General features: G+C 39.7%; 1 protein-coding gene across 2 annotated transcripts in view; it reads right to left on the reverse strand.

The window, feature by feature from the left end:
• Positions 1-24,183: 24,183 nt before the first annotated feature.
• Positions 24,184-27,311, reverse strand: part of LOC126258964 (ubiquitin-protein ligase E3C) — a 199,980-nt gene continuing 196,852 nt past the window's right edge. The window contains exon 17 of one of the 2 annotated variants that reach the window (XM_049955684.1): positions 24,184-25,880. In XM_049955684.1, the coding sequence (XP_049811641.1) occupies positions 25,713-25,880 (168 nt within the window). In that variant the 3' untranslated portion in view covers positions 24,184-25,712. The remainder of the gene's footprint in view (positions 25,881-27,311) is intronic. The other variant, XM_049955683.1, reaches the window with a different exon arrangement.

Here is a 27,311-nt window from a genome sequence, read left to right on the forward strand (position 1 = left end):
TATCACATCAATGTTGATTTTTATTCTCTCAGAGCGTAATGGTCCATAACGAGGCGAAAAGAGCATAACAAATCTACAATAATGCCACGACGAAAACATACGAACAAAAGAATTTAGCTTGTACGAGTAAGTATATGACGATTCGATACATGTCACTGACTACACACGTACTTCTGTCTCGCTGCATGCTGTCTCATCTACACACATGTCTGCAACCCGACCACCACGAGTAATGGTCTGGGGTGTTACATCATTTCATAGCAGGACCTCTTTGATTGTCATCTGCAGCACCTTTACAGCACTGGGGCAAATCGACGATATTCTACGTCCGTTCTGTTGCCCTTCATGACGAGCCATCCTGGGCTTACATTGCAGCAATATAATGCACGCCCGCACACGGCGAGGGTTTCTACTGCTCGTCTTCGTGCTTGCCAAACTCTGTCTTGGTCAACAAGGTCGCCCGCCGGATCTCTTCCCAATTGAGAACGTCTGAAGCACTATGAGCGGGGTCAATCAATGCCGAGCCGGACAGGTGCTTACGTAAGAGCCAGAGGTGGAACGCGCATTATTGACTTGGTCAGTTTGTCTTTCTCTGGAATAAATCATTCAATTTTTCTGAAATTGCAGTCATTTGTATGTCTGTACATGTACATCACATCTACCGATTTCCGTCCTATCCGGGTAATTACTTAGTGATGCATATTTTGTTTTGTTTTCTTTACGGTTAGCAACATTTCGAAAAGTCCTTGACCGATTTACTTCAAATTACAAGACACTCTAGTAATCATTTAGACGCACATACGTTAAATATTTTTAAGATATGTAATCGATAAATATGTACTACTATGTAGTAGGGAAACGTTGGTAGCAAAAACCCCGAAAAGTTCTCGACCAATTTACTTCAAACTTTTTATACACTGCATTATATTTTTAATGTATATACTGTATTATTAAGGTTGGTCGGAAAAAGTCTGCAAAGCTTGTCAGGGTGTTGCAGGGTAGGTTGTGCTGAGAAGTAACTGTTTAGAAAAAATTCGATACGTTGCGCCGTTTCCGAGTTATTTAGTACTGAAGGTAGGTTGGTTGGTTTGTGGAGGTTGAAGGGACCAGACTACAAAAGGCCATCGGTCCCTATGTACTGAAGGTAGCCTATCAGGTCGCTGCGCGCGCAAATTCAAGCACTTCCACGCGCTAAAATGGGGTAATGTACAGACATCTGTGATCGTGAGTTATCACTTGTTGAACACTCATTACCAGTTGAAATGTGCCCTTTTCGGAAGTAATAAATTTAAGCTAGGTGAGCAAAAGCTGCGTTTGTTCGGTCTGAGGAAACCAGTCATTGTCCTCTGGTTTCGAAGAGAGTAGAACATCTAAACCAGAGGTTCAGACGATTCTGTGACAGTTATCAGATGAGAATTTCTCAACCTGCGCTATCGCGTGGATAATTGTAGTAATCCCTTTAATCGGGCAGGCGTACGCTACACACAGTAAGCAGTTATTAGTGCAGTGGATTGTGTAAGGCGTGCACATGGAGGATTTTTAGGTTAGAGGAAACCACGTCCACTCCCCTTGGGATCAGAGACGGATTCTCTGCCAAAATCGATGATACATCAGCCACAATATTCTCAGAGACTGCTCGTCCTCGCTGATTGGACACAAAAGATTGAAATGACATCAGGGAACTGTAGGGGCATCCAAGGAAAGGTCCCAGTATTAGTATCGCTTTTTGAAGGTTATAATGCCCACACAGTGCTAGGAACAGAAAGTTTCTTGAAACTGGAAATGAACAGCAACAAAATCCAAAGTTCAGATTGGAACATTTTCGTAGGAATAGGTTAGTCACCAATGGTGGCGGCGCATTTATTGCAGTAAAGAATTCGATAATATCTAGCGAGATTGCCACGGATTCCGAATGTTAATTATTCTGAGTGAAGTTGCGCATCAAAGGTCAGTCAAAAATGTCCGCTGGGTCTAGAGCTGAAGTGGTAGAGCGCTTCAGAGACAACTTGCAGAATATTATTCATAACTTTCTTATCACGCCGTTGTAATATGGGGTGACTTCAGCGTCCCACATACAGATTGGGAGAGTCGTGCTATCAAAACTGATGCCATTCATTTGACATTATTCTGCATGTGTTTTCTGAAAATCAGTTTGTGCAAACAATCAGAGAACCAACTCCAGAAGCTAACGTCTTAGACCTCCTAGCAACAAAGAGACTTGACCTTATCGAATCAGTTAACATAGATGAAGGTATCAATGATCATAAGGCAGTGATAATAACTATGACTAAAGGTAATGGTAAGAGAAGTAACAAAAATCTTTATTTAGCGAGAGAGACAGGGCACAAATTGCAGAGTATTTGATTAATCAACATCAAATATTTAGAACCAGGGAGCATAAACGGAACAGATTCAAAAGCATCGTTCAATATGCTTTAGACAAGAATGTTCCAAGTTGGGAAAGACCCACCGTCGTTTAATAGCCGTGTTAGAAAACTGTTGCGTAAACAGAGTGTTTCATTACAGATTCAACAGAATCAAATCCTAGCAGACAAATAAAAGGTGAACAAAGTGAAGGACTGCAATGAGAGAAACGTTCAATGAGTTTGACAGTAAATTTTTGTCAACCAATTTGACTGAAAACGCTTACTTGCAGAATATCGTTCATAACTGATGTAAAATCTTATGTAAAATCAGTGAGCGGTTCGAAATCATCTATTCAGTCACTCCGTGACCATACTGGCACCGAAACGGAAGATAACAACAGAGAGAGGACCGAAATACTGAATTTAGTCTTCCGAAATCCGTTCATTGCAGAAGATCGTAATCGATACCCCCTTTCAGTCGAAATAGCAGATATAACAGAGAGAGGACCGAAATACTGAATTCAGTTCAAAAATGGTTCAAATGGCTCTGAGCACTATGGGACATAACATCTTAGGTCATCAGTCCCCTAGAACTTAGAACTACTTAAACCTAACCAACCTAAGGACATCACAAACATCCATGCCCGAGGCAAGATTCGAACCTGCAATCGTAGCAGTCCCACGGTTCCGGACTGCAGCGCCTAGAACCGCACGGCCACCGCGGCCGGCCACTGAATTTAGTCTTTCGAAATTCTTCCATTGCGGAAGATCGTAATCGATACCTCCTTTCAGTCGAAATGGCAGATATTGAGATAAACGATAGCGGAATAGAAAAGTAACTACAATCGCATAGTAATGGAGAGGCATCAGGACCAGATGAGGTATCTGTAAGAGTCGACAAAGATTATTCGGTAGAACTTGCTCCCTTCTTGCGACCGGAAAATTCACAAATCATTCCCGTTTTTAAGAAGATCTAGGACAGATGCACATACTTACAGATCTACATTGCTGACACCAAGTTGTTTTTGGATAACGCAAATCTCCTCTATAAAAATCAACACTCGATTCTGCAGAGATCTTATGAACTCAGCTGGCTCTGTTCCTCCATGAGATCCATAGCGCTGTAGACAACGGCGCTCAGGTTGATGCCGCTTACCGAGTATCGGAGCACATTTGCAACTAGATTCAAGAGTTCCTTGCAGACAGAACTCAAAACGTTTCTCTTAACGGAACAAAATCGACAGTTGTAAAGGTAATTTCCGGAGTACCTCAATGAAGTGTGATATGACCGTTTCTGTTTACAATATACACAAACAATCTAATAGACAGCGTCAGAAGCTCTTTAAGACGGTTCGAGATGATGCCGTTGTCTATAAGAAAGTAGCAACGCCAGAAGACAATATCGTTTTGCAAAATTATCTGAAGAGAATTGATGAATGGTGCGGGCTCTGGCAGTTGAATCTTAAAGTAAATAAATGTAACGTATTGCGCTTACATAGAAAAAGAAATCCACTACACTAAATCTACATTATTGAAGGTAAATTGCTAGAAACAGTGTCTATCGTAAAAGACCTAGCAGTAACAATCCAGAGCGACTTTAAGTGGAATGATCACGTACGACATATAGTAGGAAATGCAGATGCTAGACTGAGATTCATAGGAAGAATTTTAAGGAAATATAACTCGTCCAAGAAAGAAGTGGCTTATGAAACACTTGTTCGACAGATTCTGGCGTTGTTCATCTATCTGGGACCCCCACCAGGTACGACTAGTAGAAGGGATGGAGAAATCCAACGAAGGGGATCGTTTAGTGGGCGCGAGAGCGTTACAGAGATGCTCAACGGACTCTAGTGGCAGACACTACAAGAGAGGCGTTGGGCATCTTTAGATGTTTACTGTTGAAATTTCGATAGAGTACATTCCCGTAATACGTCGGACAGTATATTACTTCCTCCCACATACATGTCGCGAAACAACCAAGATAACAAAATTCGAGGAACAGGGGCTACTAGAGATCCTCACAGACAATCATTTTTCCCACGTGCCATTCACGAGTGGAACAGGAAAGAAGACATCGGTTAGCTGTACCAGATGTACACTCTGCCAAACACAGTCATGTGGCCTGCGGTATTGGTGCAGACGTAAATTATTATTTCTATCTGTAATAATACATAAAACAGAAATGTTTAACATTGTTTCCAATAATCTCGAAAACTTCTTGACCGACTGACTTCAAATTTTTGCCCGAAACACTAGCAAACATTTGACATTTGGATGCACATAGGCTGTATAACATATATGTAATAGGCAAACGTTGTTTGCAAAAATCTCGTTTAGTTTTCCTCAGGAATGGGTGGACGAATCAAACTGAAATTTATCTGACATGCTACTATGGCTCTGAGCACTATACGACTTAACTACTGTGGTCATCAGTCGCCTAGAACTTAGAGCTAATTAAACCTAACTAACCTAAGGACATCACACACATCCATGCCCGAGGCAGGATTCGAACCTGCGACCGTAGCGGTCACGCGGTTCCAGACTGAAGCGCCTAGAACCGCTCGGCCACACCGGCCGGCCATGCTACTATCTATGGTCCGTTGGCCATGTAAAAAATTACGCTTCTACGTGAATTCAGTCAAAGGATATCGTAATTTAAGTCTCATATTTTGATACTCGCAAACTCATTCGTAAAAACCTATAGGTTACCTCCCGTTGACTTAAAACATGAAATTTGGCAGGAAGCGAGGTTTCACAGCATAAAAAAAGGGAAAAATCCGAAAATTATCTCTACTTACACACACGAAAGAATTTTTTTTTTTTAATTTTTTATCCGGCTGTCTGTATGTTTCTCTAGACCCCTTTTTTCTCAGGAACGGGCAGACTTATCAGGTTGAAATTTATACCACATACAGTACAGAGGTGACAAATGTCCTGGGGTAACGATAAGCACATTGTAGACTGCGGTAGTATCGCGAACTTAAGGTATAAAAGGGCAGTGCATGGGCGCAGCTGTTCAAATGGTTCAAATGGCTCTGAGCACTACGGGACTTAACGTCTGGGGTCATCAGTCCCCTAGAACTTAGAGCTATTTAAACCTAACCAACCTAAGAACATCACACACATCCATGCCCGAGGCAGGATTCGAACCAGCGACCGTAGCGGTCGCGCGGTTCCGGACTGAAGCGTCTAGAACCGCTTGGTATCAACGGCAGGCGGCGGAGCTGTCATTTGTGCTCAGGTGATTTATGCGAAAAGCTTTTCGACGTGATTATGGCCGCACGACGGAAATTAACAGACTTTGAATGTGGAATGGTAATGCGACTAGCCGCATGGGACATTCCATTTCGGAACTCGTTAGGGAATTCAATATACCGAGATCCACAGTGTCAAGAGTGTGCCGAGAATACCAAATTTCAGACTTACCTATCACCGTGGACAATGCAGTGGCCGACGGCCTTCACTTAACGACCGAGAGCAGCGACGATTGCGTAGAGTTGTCAGTGCTTGGTTCAAAAAATTGTTCAAATGACTCTGAGCACTATGGGACTTAACTTCTGAGGTCATCAGAATGGATGAATGTGGAATGGTAATGCGACTAGCCGCATGGGACATTCCATTTCGGAACTCGTTAGGGAATTCAATATACCGAGATCCACAGTGTCAAGAGTGTGCCGAGAATACCAAATTTCAGACTTACCTATCACCGTGGACAATGCAGTGGCCGACGGCCTTCACTTAACGACCGAGAGCAGCGACGATTGCGTAGAGTTGTCAGTGCTTGGTTCAAAAAATTGTTCAAATGACTCTGAGCACTATGGGACTTAACTTCTGAGGTCATCAGTTTCATAGAACATAGGACTACTTAAACCTAACTAACCTAAGGACATCAAACACATCCATGCCCGAGGCAGGATTCGAACCTGCGACCATAGCGGTCGCGCGGTTCCAAACTGTAGCGCCTAGAACCGCTCGGCCACTCCAGCCGGCAGGTGTCAGTACTAACACACACGCAACACTGCATGAAATAACCACAGAAATCAATGTGAGACGTACGACGAACATACCCGTTAGGACACTGCAGCGAAATTTGACATTAATGGGCTATGGCAGCAGACGACCGAACCGAATGCCTTTGCTAAATGCAACGATATCGCCTGCAGCGCATCTCCTGGGCTCATGATGACCGTATCTGTTGGACCCTAGACGACTGGAAAACCCTGGCCTGGTCAGATCAGTTCCGATTTCAGCAGCACTTCCGCAGTTATCAATTATAGACGGCTATAGAGGCAGTATGGCTCAATATTTCTGCAAGGAAAGGATGTCCGACAAGATATTGGGAGGTATTCCATGACTTTTGTCACCTCAGTGTAAAGCTTATGGTCCCTTGGCGGTGTAAAACATTTCAGCTTCTACATTAATGTAATCAAAAAATAGGGTCATTTTCGTCACACATTTTGATATCTTGTCAGTATCAATATCAGCAACAGGCAAAAACCGCAGACATTCGCGATTGTGTGGTTGGATGAACTATCTATACACATGATTAACTTTGTACAGGTAGTTGTATACACAGTAATTTGCTGTTTTGTTTTCTTCCTCGCAGTTGGTTTTAAAAGATAACACGGAAGTTGTAGTTATGGCTTTTTGGCTTATGGTTAGACTACTACTACGGAATATGAATCATCCAAAACTTTGCAATGCTACGCGGTTATAGATTAAGACTACATGAAATACTGTCATTGAAGCTGGAAATGTCTTCCTCTTACCTCATTTACCACTGATCTCTACCGATGTACCCATTCTTTTTAAACACCTTCAATTCTCAATCTTTGCAACACCAACATCCATAAAGTAAGCTCAGGGTCAGAGAGAATCGGAAAGAGCAGGTAGACAGAGGCTTGGAGAGGGGATGGGAGGGTGAGTAAATGGACATAGGGAGGGGGAGAAGGAGGAGTTGGACAGAGAGAGGGGAAGGAGGATATGGAGGGGGAGAGGGGGGAGGAGATGGACAGAGAGAGAGGAGGATGGAAGTGATGAGCAGAGAGAGGTGAGAACAGGAGGAGAGGACAAAGATGGCGGAGAGGAGGAAATGGATAGAGATTGGGTGGGTGGGGGGGGGAGGGAGGGGAGAAAGGAGATTAGTATGTAAATCCCATTCCTGTATATATTTAGCAATTACGAAGCACTGCCAGATTCGCTAGTACATTATAAAGTGCTTAAATATGTAGAGCTTTCAATGTTTACAAATGAGACACAAAAGACATCCTCATGTCCCACAACAACAAAGACAGTCGAAAATGCCAGAAAGTACATATCGCGGTATATGTGTACATTCCTTCATATGATTTTAAAATTGGTCATTAGACCAAAACACCGACTACAAAACATCACGTGTTCCTAGGTTCACTACCCTCCACACACAATGTTCTCTCCTATATTGCTGAAAAAAAAATTAGTCTCCATCGAGAGTTTTCCAGTTCATTCAAAATATTGTAGAAACAATGCAGATGTAGTACCTGGAATAGTTATGTTTATAAATTAATAGCTCAAGCATTTCTGAGGTATCAGGTACGAATGCATCTTGAAACATCAATACTAACATGAAGTGTAGCATCCAAGAGTGGCGATGTAGGCATTGACTCTGGCATGCATTCGATCGTAAAGGTGATGAATACTATCTTGAGATACGTTATTCCTGACCTGTTTGGGACCGATGACCTAGCAGTTTGGTCCCTTCCCCCCCTCTTTAAACCAACCAGCCTAAACTGTTCAGTCTATTTATTCGTGTAGGTTTGCAAGAGCTGTGAGTGGATTTGTCCCATTAAGTGCTCCACTAGAGACAAGTCTGGTGATCGTGCTGGCCAAGAAAGCTGCTGCCCATCTTGCAGAGCACGTTGCGTTACAATGATTGTGTTTAGGCGAACGTTCCCCTGTTGGAACAGCAGATCAGCCTTCCTGCTGCAAGAACGACAGAAGAAATGGTCACACAACATTCTGCACATATCGAGCACGTCATAGTTCCCACTAAAAACACCAAAGGTGAACGATAGTTACTGCTTATCGCACCCCCACATCATGCTATGTGAAATATGTACCACAATATTTTAATTACTTGTAATAAGCTGTATATTCACTTGTAGATATTTCTACTTAGTAAGATAATTTAACTATTGTTTGTTACTCATATTCTGTCTGTATCTCATATATGTATTCTGCTAAGTGAACTATGTACCACAATATTTTAATTACTTGTAATAAGCTGTATATTCACTGGTAGATATTTCTACTTAGTAAGATAATTTAATTATTGTTTGTTACTCCTATTCTGTCTGTATCTCTTATATGTATTCTGCTATGTGCAGTACGCACCACTGTCATCTCTCATCACACACCACCTTTTTTATATTTTGTCTATATATCCTGTATGTATTCTGCTATGTGAGTTATGTACCACTACTGTCATCTCTCATCATATACCATCTTAACATAATTTTCAAATTGACTTGTCCTATATCATGATGTGCTTTGCTGTACAAATTGTATGATCTACAGGACCAATAATAAATCAAATCAAATCAAATCAGGCCTAGGGAGGCACCAGTGTGTCTCGGATGAACACACTGCTTGAGACAGCACTCACTAGGTCTGTTCCATATGTGGCAACGATCATGATTTGCATGCTGGCAGTATCTGTTTTTATTGCTGAAGACCACGGCGTGTCAATCCATCCTCCAGGTGACCCTCTGATGGCAACAGTCGAGCCGTGCAGATCGATACTGTGGCGTGATTGGAAGACTGGCTTCAGTTGTGTGTAACCGTAGTCCCACTGCTAGTAACCGCTTCGCAACAGTTCGTGATGACACTTGAGGGGTCTCATTAGCTCTTATCCTTTCTGTGGAAAGGTACGATCTACCAGTGCAGCCCACACAATACGACTGTCTTGGTGAGCATCTATGTTCTTTGGTCGTCCAGAACCTCATCTATGAGTCTGAGAACGTTCACGTTTCTGCTGCTACCTGCATCACTGACATGGCACATCCAACTTGTGTGCCAATTCTCCAAAACAACCATACAGCCGCTCGAAAAGTTACAATTTCACACATCTAAAACTCGCTTAGTTGGCTGTAGGAAGCACGATTGCGTCTTCTTGTCGTGGTACCTGCTTGCTCTACACGTCTGCGTCACACTGAGCCTTATGGCCATAGGAATTCCCTTTTAAAGGGTATATATAGATGGCGCTCTGGTAGCTATGCGGCTATGTCATCTGCTGGCGGATGACATTGAAACCATTACCATTACATCTACCACCCCCAGGTAGGATATTGTGTGATTGGATCAAAATCGACAACATCTTTCAAGGTGTCATAATTTCTTTCCGGCAGTGTAACAGTAACAGTCGAGATAAATTGCTATGAAGTAATTAATGAGTAAAAAAAGTTTGTACAAGCAGAGTGCAATAAAGGTTATTAATACACTTATTAACACTTCAATGTGGTTTACTGGAGCACTTGTTGACACATACGTAAATGCTTAATTACAATAGTATATTGATTACATAATTTACATATTAATTACATACATTTACAGTTTACCATTACTTGTAGTTACTTGAAGCAACATAGGATAGTAGTATATGTTCTAACATGTATATAAATGTATAATTCTAATTGTACGGTAATCAGATACGGTTTCACTGATAAGAACTGCTACTCAAAAGTACAATTCTTTTTAACTGCTCTCCATAAATTCGTCGACTGGGTAAATTCATGCTTTTTAGTCAAGTCTTCTAAAACCTTTTTAAACTTGTGTAAAAGAGTCAAGTGGGTTGTTTCTGACTATTTGTTTCTGGCAATTGTTTGAGTGAGAAAGTGGTGAGGTCAATTTATCATGTAGCTATTTCTTTTATTGTGTTAACGAACATTATTTCTTAGTCTAAGTTTCTTTAAATTTTCTGTGGCATAAATTAGAGAACTATATACGATGTCAGTTGTGTTGCTCATTTTCAGTTCAGACAGTATCCCAAAAATGTTGATAAGAGAGACGTGTATAGAACTGGTCTCTGCTTCTCCTATACAGGGGCTCTACACCTACCATTAACTCGTCACTCACAGTCTAGTAGTTTAATAAATAACCGACGTCAGCATCTCTGGCGCCCAACTTGTAGGACAACAACTTATTCTGGCATAAAGCAGCCTGACAGAACCACCTCTTTACACCAGATTTGTAGGACCCGCCGTTCTGACGACAAGACAGTTTCCACGGGAGAGGACAGGATGCCTCTGGTATCTCTGATACATGAATCGAGGTACTTCGTCCAACTTGCTCAGTTCGAGCATCTTCCAATGAGTGACTTATAGCGGGCAGCGAATAACTACTAGCCTACTTCAGCTGTGAAATAATTCTCTAGGCAACATTGAGATGTTAACGTCCGTCTCCGTTAAAACAACTGATTCACCTCATACCCCATAACATATTAACAGTGGGGACTGTAATGTGGCTTGTGCAATATTTATCTGTAAACTAAATAGATTATTTTAAATTAACCACACTAATTCTCTGTTAAACTGAGAACCTGTTACGCAACAAGCATTGCAAGTTCTTCTTTAAGATTTGCTAATACATTCAAGGCAGTAGTTTCTAATGGAACAAGAGAGGATCCTGGGTCAAAATTACCGATTCTTTGAAGCAAATTTGGTGTCTTGTACTTTTGTCTAGCTATGCTCCGTAACAGACTGGCGTAACATGTCTAAATGAGGGTTAATGTGCGACAGAAGTGGACAGTGGAGTATGTACACTACTGTTGAAGGGGGAAACTCACTGGAACACGACATGACGGTTACAATATTCGCAAAACACTATATTAGACCAAAGCAGTCGATTTTGTAAGAACTAAGTTTACATCGTGGTCTTAAAATTTCCAGTGCAGACTTGGAAGAAACAGGTCAACGAGAGGGTAAAGCGAAAAATGTTGCACTAATCAATGTTGCTTCACAACTGTAAATTTACTACGGAACATGTTGCACACATAACATTCTGAAAATACTCAAAAAACATACATTTTATCATTCTTTACTGAAACTGGGAGGCAATGACGTGGATAGGGCTACTGTTGTAAAAACTTCTAAGAAGCGCAATGTTGTTTACAATTGTCGATATGGTATGATGCGAATTTTGTGTAGCACTACGAAACATTCGAAAATACACAACATATGAAAGAAAGAAGCCTCAATACACATAATAAAAAAAATTGGAAAACGAGATGAACAGTAAAACATCACAATGTAGAATTTCGAAATGGATCTCTCTGTCACATGTTGTCTCTCACAAATGAAAATCCAAAATTCGATTTATACACGTAAAGAAATGTGCGAAATGCAAAGATTTTTTCCTTAAGTGAAATTATGACACCTTTTGTCTAGTGTGCCAAAGATAAACACTTTAGCTTCAGTTTACCCACTCAGAATGCCGAGAATCAGGTTCCAAACGACTTGAATTTATAATTTTATAGCAACTAATGCCAAAAATCTATTATGTTATTTCCAAATATAGTTTTGCTACTGGGCTACGAGACAAAAGGAAAAGTAAGATAAATGTCATTTCTGCGTAACAAGCTTACCAGAAACATAGATGCTCCACAAACTAGCAGCAGTTCCCATGCTGGAATGCAGTCCTGCTTCGGACTTAAAATCATATGCGAATCAACAAGTAAATATCATCCATACATTATCAGTGGCATCTGTTTTGCAGAAGAAGTCATAAGGCATTGACAACAGTTCTACGTAGTTCTACTGAAAACAACGTCTTTGGTTGACAAAGAGTATTTATGGCGCGAGCTGAGAGTAAAATTTTCGTTAAGGCCCGTCCACACGCAACGATCTGTCTGCGCAAATGTCTGCGCACATCACATCTGCGCAGACAGATCGTTGCGTGTAGACAGAAGATTTGCACCAACCTGAGGTGTGTGCAAACCTGGAAGTTGGAGTTGGAGGTTTGAGCGAAACCTCTCAAATCTGTGGGTTCAAACCACATCTGCGCAGACAAGTTGGAGCGTGTGGACAGGAGATCGCCACAAATCTGGCGCGAAGCAGCTGTTTGTTCAGTCTAGTGTTTGTATTTGTGCGCACAGGGCATTAAAATGGCTGATACTCGTCAGTGTTCTCGAGAGTTTGTAAGTGAATTCATTGAAATATATAGAAACCACCCATGTTTGTGGAAGATTAAAGTAAAGAATATAGTGACTGAGACAAAAAGACAGCAGCATACAATGCTCTAATTGAAAATTGCGGGTATTACTTAACTCAACTCTTGTTTCGATATTGCAGTTGAAAATTCCAAATCCTTGTAGCTCCTTCCTGTTGCTAGGAATCTTAATGTTACCGCCAGCCGTTCATGAGGAGAAATTGCCTTTCTCTATACAAGTATTTTTTCTCATGATATGAGGGGTTACAAGCTTTAAGAGATAATTATAAGTTTCGACATCCATCCGCAAATAATTTCGCCAGTCGCTAGACTCGCCCTGCAACTCTCGCAGTAAATTTACGTGAGAAAACTGCTTTCGCTTTAGCAGCCACTGTCTACACCATTTTGACCGCTTTCTCTGTTTCCTGCGGTTGGTCTGGATGTTTTTTGCAACACAAGTTGCGAACACAGGCCACAACAGAACTTCCTCCATTTCTATAGATCAAAATAACTGAATTAAATTTTTGACGTTTACGGGGAGCGTAGTCGCTTGCTACTGATATTTCTTTTCTACACCGACAGATGGCGGGCGAGTAGTAGATTGGGGGTTTGTGTCGTGTGAACACACCACATTTGCAGCGATCTTTTGCATGTACAGACATCTGCGCCGATGTCTGCGCAGACAGATCGTTGCGTGTGGACCGGGCTTTAGAAAAGGGGTGGCAGCTACCTCAGCGATAAAAGTTAGTCCTGCACTACATATCTCAAGTGCAGAATTGGCTAAATCAACTCTATCTCGAAGTAGGCTATCTCACGTAAGTACAGAACACCATACAGCCCATATTTATTTATGAAAAAGCTGTGTACTATTTCCCATCTTGTCGACTGGAGGCAATGAGTAAACCCCAGATTTGTTAAAGAATCGAACTACAAACCATCTACAAACGTCTCATTACTTAACAAATAAGGTAATGCGTTAAATATTAGGATAACTTACCAGATCACTTGCAACCGGTATACATCGAGCGCGCGATAAGTTTGGCAAAAGTTTGAAATTAGGCCTACATCTGAAGTCTGTTGAAGATCGCTAAGTGTTCTCAATCTCAACCACTGAATGCGTAAAAGCCCAGATAAGCAGCACTCCGTTTTAAGCAAAAGCTGGTTTTTCATGTATCCAATGTCTATGGCGCAGATCATCTCAACTACGCGCCATACATCGGTATAATTTTGCACGTACATTCTGTGATATCTGCGAATACTGCCTGTAAAATACGTTGCTAATAGAGTTAGTAGCAAAGAAGTGACAATTTAAAACGTCATGCCTGATGCTTAAGCTTTGCTCTGTGAACAGCGAAGATGTAGTAGGCGGTTACTTTCTTTTCTTTCATTATTTTGTGGAGGGAATCAGCGAGAAAAACTTTCGTAAAGATCTGAAATTATGTGTAAAGTTTGTTGGAGGTCAGTAAGTGGTCTCATTCTCAAATACTGAATGAATCAAGTCTGGGTAATTTGCACGCCATGAGTTACACAGCCTCATAAGTGTAGCAATTGTTAAAACTGTAGCGTAAGATTATAGCTCTTACTGAATAGACCCTGCAACTGTCACCGTGCCTTGGTTTAATCATTCCGTAATAGACATCACTGGAAAAAGAAAAGATCTGAATATTTCCACGTGCCACACGCGTGCAGTTAAAACGGTACCTACAGACGCAACTGTGCAGTTTTCCCTATCATGTCACCCTGATATTTATTGATCCATCACGGACTCGGCAGGCGGCGCTGTAGCGATACTGTGTTTAGTTCAGACAAGCAAAGACTGTTTTAAATGAAGAAATTTAACGTTTCATATGGTCTATAGAAATGTTAATGAAGAATTAAGAGCATCTATATGTCAGTTTGTTACAAGAAATTATTTTACTTTACTTGCCTGAGCTCCAATCAGTTTCAGCAGATTTGATATTTAAACATGAGTTTCGTTTCAGATCTGCAGCCTGGTGTACCTTTGGTGACTGAGACAGGCAACCAAGCAGCAGAACCCCGACAGGCAACCAAGCAGCAGAACCCCGACAGGCAACCAAGCAGCAGAACCCCAGAATGAAGAACATGAAGATGTAGTCCGTCGTCACCTGGCTGTCTTCCTCAATGCTGAGGATGACCCAGAGGACGAACCCACACTTTTCGGATCCTCCCCACAAAAAAGGAGCCAGGACATGACAATGTCACCAATTAGTTAGTTAAAAACACCCTTGGCGATCACACACCTTGTGAACGTCTTCAGTGAGATTACTTGTTCCCAGTGTGCTGGAAACATGTGGAAGTGGTCGCGATACACAAACCAAGGAAAGACCCTCTATTCCAGCAGCACTATAGGCCGATTAGCCTCTTGTCAACTCTCAGCAAGATCTATGAGCGACTCCTGGTAATACCCATACAGGAACATATTACCAGAGAGCAACTTCTGCCGGATTTCCAATTCGGATTCCAGCAGAACCACTCTGCCCCACAACATATCATGAGGGTGCTTTAAGCAGCTACAGAGGGCTTCAAACATAGAGGCTATTGCGGGATATTGCTACTAGATGTAGCCAAAGCTTTCAACTCAGTATGGCATAGAGAGCTACTCTACAAGTTACACACACAAGGGTTCCCCGGGAGCATAGTTAAGCAGATCAAAAGCTATCTCACGGATAGGGCTTTCTCCATCAAAGTAGAAACCGTCACCTCCACCAAAAGGCGTATTCCTGCTGGGGTGCCACAGGGATTGGTCCTGGGGCCCGTTTTGTAGTCTGTACACTGTGGACACACCAACAGCCCCCCTGGTGCACACTGCACAGTACACAGATGACACAGCCTTCTACACACGAAATGCGAACAAGGACCTGGCCATCCATAGGGTTTTACGTGACACAGAAACTCGGACCTGTCGCTGGCGCATTATCATCAACTCTGAAAAGACACAGGCTATGCTGATCAACTGGAGATTTGGACCTCCTCAACGCACCCCCCCCCCTCCACCTTCACCTAAACGGAACCCAACTCCCCTGGTGCAGAACTGCCAAGTACCTTGGTGTAAACTTGGACTCTTGTCCTACATGGAAACCCCACATAGATGAGGTCCACAGGGTCTGTGCCAGAATATCCATCCTATACCCAGTCCACAACTCAACCAGCTCCCTCTCCCACTCTGTAGGTGTTAATGTATATCAGGCCCTGATACAGCCAGTAATGGAATATGCAAGCCCTGTCTGGGGATATGCAGCAAAGCAGCACCTGGATAAACTCCAGAGGCTGCAGAACTGCGCCCTCAGGAGGGCACTGCATCTACCCCTTGGATTCCCTACCAGTGATCTGCAGGCCGGTGCTGAAATCCCATTCCTGAAAGAGCGTTTCCAAGATCTGGCAACGGACTTCTATGAGAGCTCTTCCAGATCAGGAAACGTCCTCATCCACTCCCTAGATCGGTATGATATGTCCTGCGACATGCACAAACACCCAAGACTATCTTCGGTGACTAAGTCAAAGAGGAAATCCCTATACACAATGCCTAATCCTCCTCCCTCCCCCTTATCAATCATCTCGCCAACCACAGGCAAGTACCGGACACACAGAACATTCATCACATTATGCAGACACCCAAAAATTACAGAAATAACCACACACAGAAGTAAACATGTGGAGTAAAAGCTAAAATGCTACAAACTGCACCACACACTTCCCCAAATAGGGGAAAGTATTATATGAGAGTGAGAGCGATTGCCAAGCATTGTTTAGAACTCATTCATTCTATGAACTATAATTATGTCAAGATTTTAACACAAATATCGAGATACTGGGACAGCAAATCTATTGAGATTAAGGTCGCAGATAATCTCATTAGCCGGGACACCGGTTTCCTGAACCTGGCACTCTATCTTTGAAGACACAGTGGAGGCAACATCAAGACCCCAAGGAACACAAGTATGAAGATGAAATTAGAGATAACAGTCCAGTACCTGTAACAAAGGACTCACATGAAATGGTAACTCAGACAAAAGACACAATATCTGAAGATGTTCTTCCAAGTCTCGAGTGGCAATGTGAACACCATTGAAAATAACACTGCAGACATTCCTGGGGGGGGGGGGGGGGGAGGGGCAAGGACTTAGGACGGAATGCCTAACATGGCACACTATGGTAATAGTATGTCCTAATACACAGGAGGACATAAATGTAATATCCACAAAGAACATGCACAGCATTCGGTACTGCAGCAGCTAGAAGAGAACGCTACAGCTGCTGCTATTGGTCGGCGCACACCATGAACAGAGCACCGTAAGCGGCACGGACTGCAGAGAGAATGCCTCACACAACACAGGCATAAATACTGGACTCGTTCCACACTGGAATCAGTATCAGACAGCACCTGAAGAAGACTGAGTCACACGGTTGAAATATCATTAAGGAAAGATGCGAGTAACAGGCAGAAACCTAATTAATCAACATTAAATGCCTCGCTGGGAAATCCTGTAGAATTATTTTGAATGATGCCCTGAGGCACACACATTGAGTGCATCTGATGTTCCTTGCAATCCCTGGCTGCTATTTCCCATGTGTTGTAAAATTCAAAACTATTTTGCCATTCACTGCTATTGTCCTTGCAACAGAAAATGTATAGTGTCTTTAGGTTCTAAAAACTTGTGGAAATGTAGTACCTTCCATTCACAAAGCTTTTTCTCATTTAATTAACCAATTACAAAAACTACTAAAATGTGAACATAGCAAGAATTCATATTCACATTGCCTGATATCAAAAATAGTGTGTACAAATCTCACGCAAACTATCCTTCCTCAATTAACAATATTGTAAGCTCAGTGCACCAATGTACTCTTTTGGCAGTGTTCATAAAGTCGCTGAAAAACTGGTTTAGCCCTCTTTAGTGACAGAGAGTAACTGATGTCACATATCTTTAGGTATTCAGTGTATTTGCAAATTTTGGCCCTCTCAAGTTATCCTGCATTGGCCAAGGCTGAGTAGTATTCTGGATATTCTAGAGCAGCTGCAGGGTGCTTATCCAAGAAGTTACACATACAGATTCCTGGTTGTGGGTGGACTTTGCCATGCTGGTAGACTCCATTTTCCAGTTCTGTAGAACTCTGGCTAAATGGCCCGGACACAACAACAACAATTTCGTAACACCACTTCAGTGTTTACCACCTGCACTCAGGGGTTACTGGTAGTATCAAGTCTCATCTCCTAGTCAGATAATCTGAAAAAAAAAGGATTACTCTTTGTGAAACATGTCAGCAAAATTTTCAAAATCTCAAGCACTTTTCTTCTGATAGCCTTCTGTTTGTTAGTCTGTTATATGTGTCATGAAATTTGGTACAGTTCTTTTGCTCACCAATCAGTGTGAATGATAGAGTTTCTACTGTCCTTACCTAGACAAGTTTCTCCTGCTAACCAGAGACTGTCATGTTTTCTGCCAGGATCTCTCACACATTCTAAACTGTGCCAATTGTTTTACTTGCTGAGAGACAGCCTAAAACTGTTGCTTCATCATCCATTTCCTTTTCATCCAAAAAGCATTTGAGCTAATCATGAAACACATTTTCTGATCTTGGTTTCTGTAGTTTGTGCTCATGCTACAAATGGGTGTCATCACTGCAGTTATTTTGTAATTTGTAGTAAAACTTGATGTTTATACTTTGCTCAATTACTTTGGGACAAGTCTTCACATTCACACATTTACTGGTTTCAGCAGGCAAACTATTTTACTTTGGCAAGTTTGATGCTGGCATATGCTTCTTGACATGCTTCTCTTTGAGCGTGGGCTATTTTTCAGACATAATTACAATTCAAGTACCAATTAATTCAACATAGTTTAGAAATACTTAGAGCAAGTGATTTCTATAGCTCAGGTCACTAATGGACACTGTTGTAACAATTTTCACCCTAGTGATAGTTGATTCAGATTCTGCTAGTGTTAGACCCATATTCTCTAATGAAATGATGACAGATGCTGCTGTTGATGTAGCAACTGCAAGAGAATTTTAATCTCAGTACCTTCATTGGTGGCTTATTTGAAAAATACCTGTTTGTCAGCACAAACTATCCTGAACTCCCTTCAGTCCATATCTTCAATCAACTGTAACAACATAAAAGATCCACAATGACTCATCAGTGATCGAGATGAGAAATATATGCATTTAACACTCTATGCTAAAGAATTGGGAGTGGAATCTTCATTGGTATTTCAGTATGTGCCAACAAAACTTGTTAAATGTGTTAGAATGCTTTGAGTTCAATCTAATGACTAGGCAAGACAAGCAATGATACGAAGAAAAATGTTTGGTATTGTTGGCTATGTACCGGTAAGTTTCAGAGCATTATGTGATAACGTCACCTTTTTTTGTTAGCATTATGGTGTGTTGGTCACCAGTTGTAATGGCTGAAGCAAGAATTTGCCTGTTTCATCCATATCACCCTCTAATCCCACACAATTCTTGATATTGTAGTCAGACACTTCCTTACTGAAAAATTCACTCAGCACTACCGTAAACTTAAATTCTAATCTGAGTGGAATACCAATGACTCACTAAATATCATACTAAACTTTTTCATCAAAGCAGTCTTCTGACGGATGTGACTTTTTTGAGACCTGATTGTTCAATACACTAAGTTATCTCAGTGCTATACTATAATAACCACAAGTTTTTATTTCCCTTTGATATTTTAGAGCCAATTAACTATTCTTTTGAGCCAATTTGTAACTTCAGTAATGACTTTCCACATCTGTTTAATCTAACAGTACTTCACATTACTTTCCCATGTCGAGTTCAACAAAGGCTATTCTGTCATCAACAACACATCTGGTTATAGTCTCGTAACATTTTTTACATTAACATTAAAAAAACTTCCAAAATAGAAGTTTTATTGCCCAGACTGTAGATGTCACATATCGTGATTACTAGTTTCAGCAAAGTTATATTGCCATCTGCAAGTGTTACAAATATATTGCAAGGTTTATAATTATCATACATAACTTTCAAAAAGCATTAACTCAGTTTTACACACCATTCGATGCGTGAATTATTAGGACAGTGCATAAGTGCGATGAAACCAGTCCTGGATGATGTGAGCTGTGTGAACATGGCCCAGTCATCTTGAAACACTCTTCACATTTGAGGAACAAAGACTGTACCATGGGATACACTTGATCGGCCAAAATGGCCACATAATCCTTGGCAGTAATGAGACCTTGTATAGTAACTATGGGGCCCATGGAATACCACAATATGACTGCCCAAATTACCACTGAATTCCCACCACGTTTCACCCTTGAGACAAACTCAGCCAAAAGTTGGAAACAGTGTGCAACCAAATGAGTTTCTTCCACTGCTTCACAGTCCAGGTTTTAAGGCTTTGGTACCACTTTTTCCTGTTATGGACATTTGCATCACTGATGAGTGACTTTGGAATTCCAGCTCACCTTGCAACTCCCAGCTTATGAAGCTCCATTAATGTTGTTTTGGTGTGTGACATTCAGTTCTGTTGCAGATTTTGCAGCTGTTGTCCTCTTATATGTCTTCATAACCCTCTTGTGTGACAGTCCATCACCACCACTCAACACACACTTTCATCTGCACTGACTTAACAGATAATGTTCTTCTGCTTTCCCTGTATGTGGTATAAATTTTCAATACAGTGCCTCTTGAAACATCAAAAACTTCAGCTACCTCACTTACAGAAGCAACCACTATATGAGCACAACCAATTTGGCCACATTCAAAGCCACTTAGCTCTGACATAATGCACTCAAAACTACACCCAACATGATCAAACAATGACTGACACCTGCAATGTATTGAGGACATGGTAGAAGTGCCATTCATAGTTAAATGCAACAATACAACCTGCAGTCTTGGCTACCATCTGCAATTATGTTCAAGTATGCATTTCTCATTGTGTTTCTATATTTTTATTCAATCCTTGTATTTCTACCACAACTGTACAAATGCACTGCATACGATTCAGCAGCTGACACCCAACTCGTTTCCCTTGGCTGACACCTTGACACACAGTTTAACAACTGGCATCGGCCCATGAACATTGCTGGCATTAGTGTGGTCCAATGAACTCTGGTTTCAGCTAAATCAAGTGATGGGTGCTGATGAGTGAGGTGCATAACTCATAAAGCTATGGGTCTTGCTTGACAAACAATGCTCAGCTGAAGCAAGCTGTTGTTATGATCTCAGCTGTATTCATATGGTCACAATTAGGCCTCTTGTATGGCTGCAGTAAAAAGTGCATGCCATGTGGAAACACTTGCAAATTATCTGCATCCCTCTGTGGCATTACAATTCCCTTACGGAGATTTATAATTCAATAGGACCGCTATTTCGATGCACACAGATGGTTTGATGAATACTCTAGTGCATTTGCGACCATGGCTGAATGGAATGATTCAAATGTACATATATTTTCAGCAAGCCGCCTTGTGGCATATGATGAAAGGTACCACTGTCACTTCCACTTTTTCTAGCTCAGTCACAAATGGTATGCAGTAAGAATAACTTAAAAAATCTTTCTGCAAGTTTGAATCTATCTAATTTTATCTTCATGCACTTTTCATGAGGTATATTTAGACGGAAGCAATACATTGAGTGACTCTTCTAGCATCATATGCTCTCAGAATTTTAACAGTAAACAACACCATGATGCATAACACCTCTTCCCGTGATGGATCAAGCATCCCGAGGAAGCTTTTACACTAACTACCGGTAACTGAACTTGTGACAAAACGCACAGCTATTCTCTGTTTCCTCTATCAATCATATTCGGTACGAGTCAGTCAAACAAGATTTTGTAAGCTACCTTTTTCATTAGTGTACTACACGGAATTCTTCCAATGATTCTTAGACTAGCATTGCCTTCCTATGAATAACTTATGTGACCACATGCTTACTGATAGATGTTTAACTGGTGTGACTATTTCCAGTAATTGTTCAGAAATCCTGTAGCTCTACAATATGCATTTCTTCCATCAATTTATGTGCAAAACTTACATTTATCAGGGTTGAACATCAGCTGCCAGTCCTTGCACCATGGAATGATACTCTACAGATCTTTCGGTATTTTCCTTAAATTTTCTATGATTGTGACTTGTCTGTATGCACCAGCATCATCTGTGAGTAACCTTATGAAGCTCATCTGTGAGTAACCTTATGAAGCTTCCAACATTATCCATAGGTCATTATATATACTATGAACAGTAATCATCCTTTAACTCTCCCTTGGAGCACATTCAAATCCAAGGATTTCTCTCCATTACTAATATCTTACCACATTCTGTTAGATATAACGTTAAGTAAATCAACTGAATGACTATCAAATAATCCAGCTGTGGACTACAGTTACTAAGAATTATCACTAATTTCTAGATTATAATACAGCAGATTAGTGCAGCACATTTATGCTTTTTGCAGAGATTTTCAGTCTCCAGAAAAGTCATAATAGGTTTGCATACAATTTGATTATTTCTCAGATATCTTACAGTTTCTAAATAGTGTACATGTGGGAATGTTTGAATATTTAAAAATATTAACTAAACTGTTTTCCACGTTAATTCATTATTCAAGGTAATGCTTTTAAGGTGCTGGTTCTAATGCAGCACTTAAGTTTTACTGGGAAATCAGTTAATTAGAAATGGCATCTAATTGGAAATCCTAAGGTAACATAAAAAAAATGTGGACTGATATATATTTCAGAGCATACCGACACTATTTATAAAGGCTGGTAGTTCAATTTCAAATAGCATACCATATTCCGAATACTTTGAAACTAACTAATTTATGAGATAATTAATATTCAGTTTCAGAAATAGCTACATTTTCCATTGGGAATTTTGCCTCAGTGCTTGTTAAATTCCAACCTTTGCTGCTGTACTTTTGTTAACATGATTTTTATGCAGCAGTAGACATACTTGATTAACTGATTAGGTCATTAATTAAGATTTTTGTGTAATTTTCAATACAATACTTGTACTCTTAAGTAAGGTGTTCCCAAAGCAGATGCATAAAATGTTTCCATAAACTTTTCTAAATTCCTATATTACAAATTTTTTGTAAACCTAATTTTTATCAATACTTATTCGTCCATTCTGAGTAGCAAAATTTAACCTAACCATTTTTTAAATAATTGCGGAGTTTCTGAAAAAAGAAGTCGTTCATACACCAGTCTTCGAATGGTCAGATGTCACTCAAAATCAGCAGTATGCATCCAGTCCTGGTCAAGCTAACAAACTAGCTGTTCGCATAAATGTGTGTATCAGTATCTGCAAAAACTCAATTTTTCCGCCTAAAAACTTTTGTTTGATTCCTGTAACTCAAATTAATGAGTAGTTTGTCTCAATTGTGTTTGTGGTTGGTAAGAGACTTGGACTGTCATTTTCATTTGAGGGTGGTGACTTTGGTTAGTGATGTGTTGAGGCTAGTACTGATTATCGGACAATGTTTCATTAACTTGTGCTTCACTAATTTTACAATTTCTCTGAGTAATTTTGCCAATGAAATCATGGCCATTTTTGAGCACTGACCTGATATTAAGTGCTAAAAATTTGCTGAAGTTGAAAAACTGGTCATCTTCCTAACAATAATGTCCTTGAGGATAACAAAATGTGTGAAAAAGTGAAACCAAAATTGTTTAGTGTACATTTTTTTAAAGCAAACAATAAGATTTTTCAGCTTCCAGATAACAGACTAATGTGTTATTGAGAAGGCAATGGAGGCTACAGAAAATCATGTTGGTGATTCTTGAAAGTGGTAACCCCAAGAAAATTGCTACAAGTGGCGTGATTACATGTTTTATATGGAGGAAAATCCAGGGGTTGGAAGCTGTACATTGTTTCTGTAAGTACGAATTCCAATGTCAACAAAGTGTGTGTGTGTGTGTGTGTTTGTTACCATGAATCAAAGATTAGCAAGTGTTCCTTCTTCAATCAGTAGGTTTTAAAACTTGCAGATGTATACCCATCCATAAGTAAGTCTAGACCATATAGGTTCCACTTATTTTGATTTCACCTAACTTCAGTCTCCCTGTACTGGAGAAATCACAGTAGTTACAGTTCCTTGAAATGCATCCTACTGGAACCTACAGTATCTATGGAGTATTATGTGCAAATGTATTATGATGTCATTGAACACTTTTAGATGTGCATGTCAATTAGTAAAAACAGCATACTGAAAAATGGATACTTAAGCCATAATTACTGACAAATTTAATTTCATAATAGGTGCCAATAATGAAAGTTAAAATGTAAATGCCTTCTCAAAGGCATCACATACCAGTACTGGGAAATAAGAGGAAATATTTAAATTCTATATTATCAAAGATCTCCTCTCTCCACTAGAAGGCTGAAATGAAAGCAAGGGAACCTCTCACTGTTGAGTGGATACTAAGGACAAAAAACAACAGCTTATGCAACATGAAATTTGTAGACAAAGAAAGTAATAACACTGATTTCCACCTGCAAGTGCTTTCTGTTTTGTGTCTGTCCCCTTCTTAATAATTGTAGACAGCGTGAAGAGATTCTTTAATGCGAAAACCAAGGTAACAAAACAGTATTTTATTAGTAAAATTGTCTAATTCACAGCAGAAACATCTGAAGAAGTACTAACTGCACAGACCACAGTCTGGAAAACTGTAGATATGTGAAAATATTATATTTTATATATTACATTAAATAAGTTTCCAAATCAAACACAAGCTTTACATCATCAGATACAAACATGCTTACATTCATACATAATCACATGACATTTCAAAAAGACATTAACAATATACAAACATATACAACCTGCTAGTTTTAAAAAGGTATCAGTATTAAAATCAGACACTTCTTGTTGAGCATACCCTGATACATAGCACTGCTGCTGTCCACACAACTTTGTACAACACCTTCTTTACATTTTGACACAACAAATATGGTAGAGTAATAATGTACGCAAATACACTACTTGTTCTACACACATATAAATTATATATGGTACATGCCAGTCAGTACTCCAAGACTGTGACTACTGTTTTCATCAAACATAGAAAGCGCATGAAATAAAGTCAAACAAGTGCCAAATGCTTCATAAACATACAAGATTGCCCCTTTTTTGTCAAAGACTGCATCTTTCTTTTAAAAAAGTTCCATACTCCAGTGAAAGAAACATAATATGATTTTCATCTATGTATGTCTCCTTGTGATATTCAGTCTTTGATGAACAGGAAAGATGTGTATTAATTTATATGTAAGCGAGTAACATTTAATCAAGAATGTGGAGCAGACTTCCAGTTTTACTACACACCTACTATAATTTTGGTATTAATTTAATAGAAAATAGATTCCAGTTTTCTCTGTATAGTAAAAAGTGCAACTACTGTTAAAATGGCTAGGAAAACTTTCCTGCAGCACACTCAATCCTCATACACAAGCAGTATCAAAATAAAGTTCATTTGTAAACACTCTGTCTGAGTACAGTAGTTCATAAAATTACAAAGGGCTGTAACTTGCTATAACAGGTAAAATTGCAAAAGAAACAAAAACGTGACTAATGTAAATAGATACATTTTTGTTATAGTTTATAGCAATGAGAAAAGCAAATGATGTTCACAATATTGACCATAAATGTGTAGAACATAAACATTTAATACACACACTGAGTTGATAACTTAAATGCACTCATAAAAAAGTTTCTACAGTGGTGTATGTCACATAAATTGTAACAGAACAGTCATCAAACTCCCCACTTACACCAGAAAACGCAACATTAACATATAGGCAGGACCAGCCACCATTTAATCTTTATGACATACTGTGAAGACTTAATATAGTTGCTTCCATTGTGGATAAGCATTAAAATTTTATTAGTCAGAAAAAAATTTCTGCAGCAATTGTATGATCTCAATGTAACAAATACATTGTGCACTTAAATATGGACCATCTTCCAACTCTGTGGAGAGACCACTTTTGTCCTGCGACTAAAATTTCACACCAATGTGATATGTAATGGCCCAGCAATAAGTACACTGGATTTCTTAATGAGGAACAACTTATTGTCTGCTACACAATCTTTAATGTTGTACACAAATACATTATTCATTTTCTTGCACTTGTAACTTACAAAATAAAGGACAATTTAACTAAGCTCAAACCCAGCACCTGCTTGAATTGCGTACAAAAGTTTATCACGTAATGTGTTGACATCTGGAAATTCTGGCAGCTTAAGTAAATTCATACAAGTACTTGCTGTTGGAAGGCGATCTGAACTTCCTACATGCTGCACACAGAAAGGAGGCTCCAGCTCCTGTAAGAAAACAGAATAGTTTTGCACTGAACAAGGCCTGGGAAAACTTAACAAGTAATCAATGCAATTTTTTGTTTTAGATTGCTAAAATTTAGAGACAACCACGTGACCCTTGCAAATCGTTTGCACTTCCATAGTTTTAAATAATGACCCTACTTGGAATGAGTGTAGTCGTTGGGATAAGATAATTGTGTGAATTAACAGAAACCATCTTTAAAAATGGACCAAATGATGTGCAATAATGATTATAAATTTATGATAAATCTATGTAAATACATTTTTGTGCATGTAATTTTGAACGAAGTTCTTTACAGAGCATTACACTATCTCAGTGTAAATGATATTTGACAGAAGAGTGTATTTTATGGAAGCATGTAAAGCTGTAGTAGCAACAGATAAATCACAATTCAATGCAACAGTGTCAAATATGTTTGTTCCCTGTTGTACATCATGGATATGAGACAGTGGCCAGTCAAATATTTACCAAAGGAACATTGCCAAACACCCATATGTTTTCAAAACATATGAATGTTTGGCAATTTATCTTTGGTAAATATGTTTGTTGTTTTGGAAAGTATATTCATTTAGAAAATTCAACTTGTCATACTGGCAGAGAGAATGGACTACTGCAGTGATCACAGTTATTATTTATGACAAGTCTGTATATAAATCAACCAGTTAATAAGTACTTTAAAACAAATAAAATGGTATTTTTAATAACATAATACAAAAAGGGGGTCTCTTACTTGTGATTAATAAGTTAGTTCCACAAAATATTGGTATCAAGTTGGATGCCTGTGATGCCCTTTTGTCTATGATAGTTCAAATTTTCAATAAATAATAAGTTTCAGTGCAAAACTGATCATTGATATGCAGTGTCTGAAGCCAGCTGAAAGGCTTTCTGATGATACCTCATTCATCCCAGTATGATTACTATGTGTTGAGAAAAGGGATGTTGACTTGAGAAATAATACACAGTATATTATCAGAAAACAAAATAAAATATTGTGCAAAAATTCCAACTAAAACAACTGCTTTGGTGCACTGACAGAAAATGATGGAAGGAGACATGGTGGAATGAAATAGTCGAGGTTGTAGGAAGAAAGAACAAAGCCTTCAGATATTGGTTCTGAGAAAGGACTGAATTAGCAAGGGAGAAGTATAAAAAGAAATAAGAAAGAGGCAAATAAGACAGTAGAAAGGAGAGAAGAAAGTACTATATGAAATGGTAAAATGTGAGAGGTTTGAGAGAGGGTTCAACAACGATATAAAGAAATGGTTAAGAGGTTAATAACAAAGAGACACTGAAGATAGTGTGGAATGAATACTTTGAGCACTTGCAAAATCCGAATGGGCTTGGAGATAAGGATAACAGACTAAAGGAGGTAAAAAAAACTCTGGGGAGGGGGGGGGGTTATCTGACATGGAAAT

The sequence above is a fragment of the Schistocerca nitens genome, chromosome 1 (assembly GCF_023898315.1).
Source record: "Schistocerca nitens isolate TAMUIC-IGC-003100 chromosome 1, iqSchNite1.1, whole genome shotgun sequence".
Lineage (NCBI taxonomy): Eukaryota > Metazoa > Arthropoda > Insecta > Orthoptera > Acrididae > Schistocerca > Schistocerca nitens.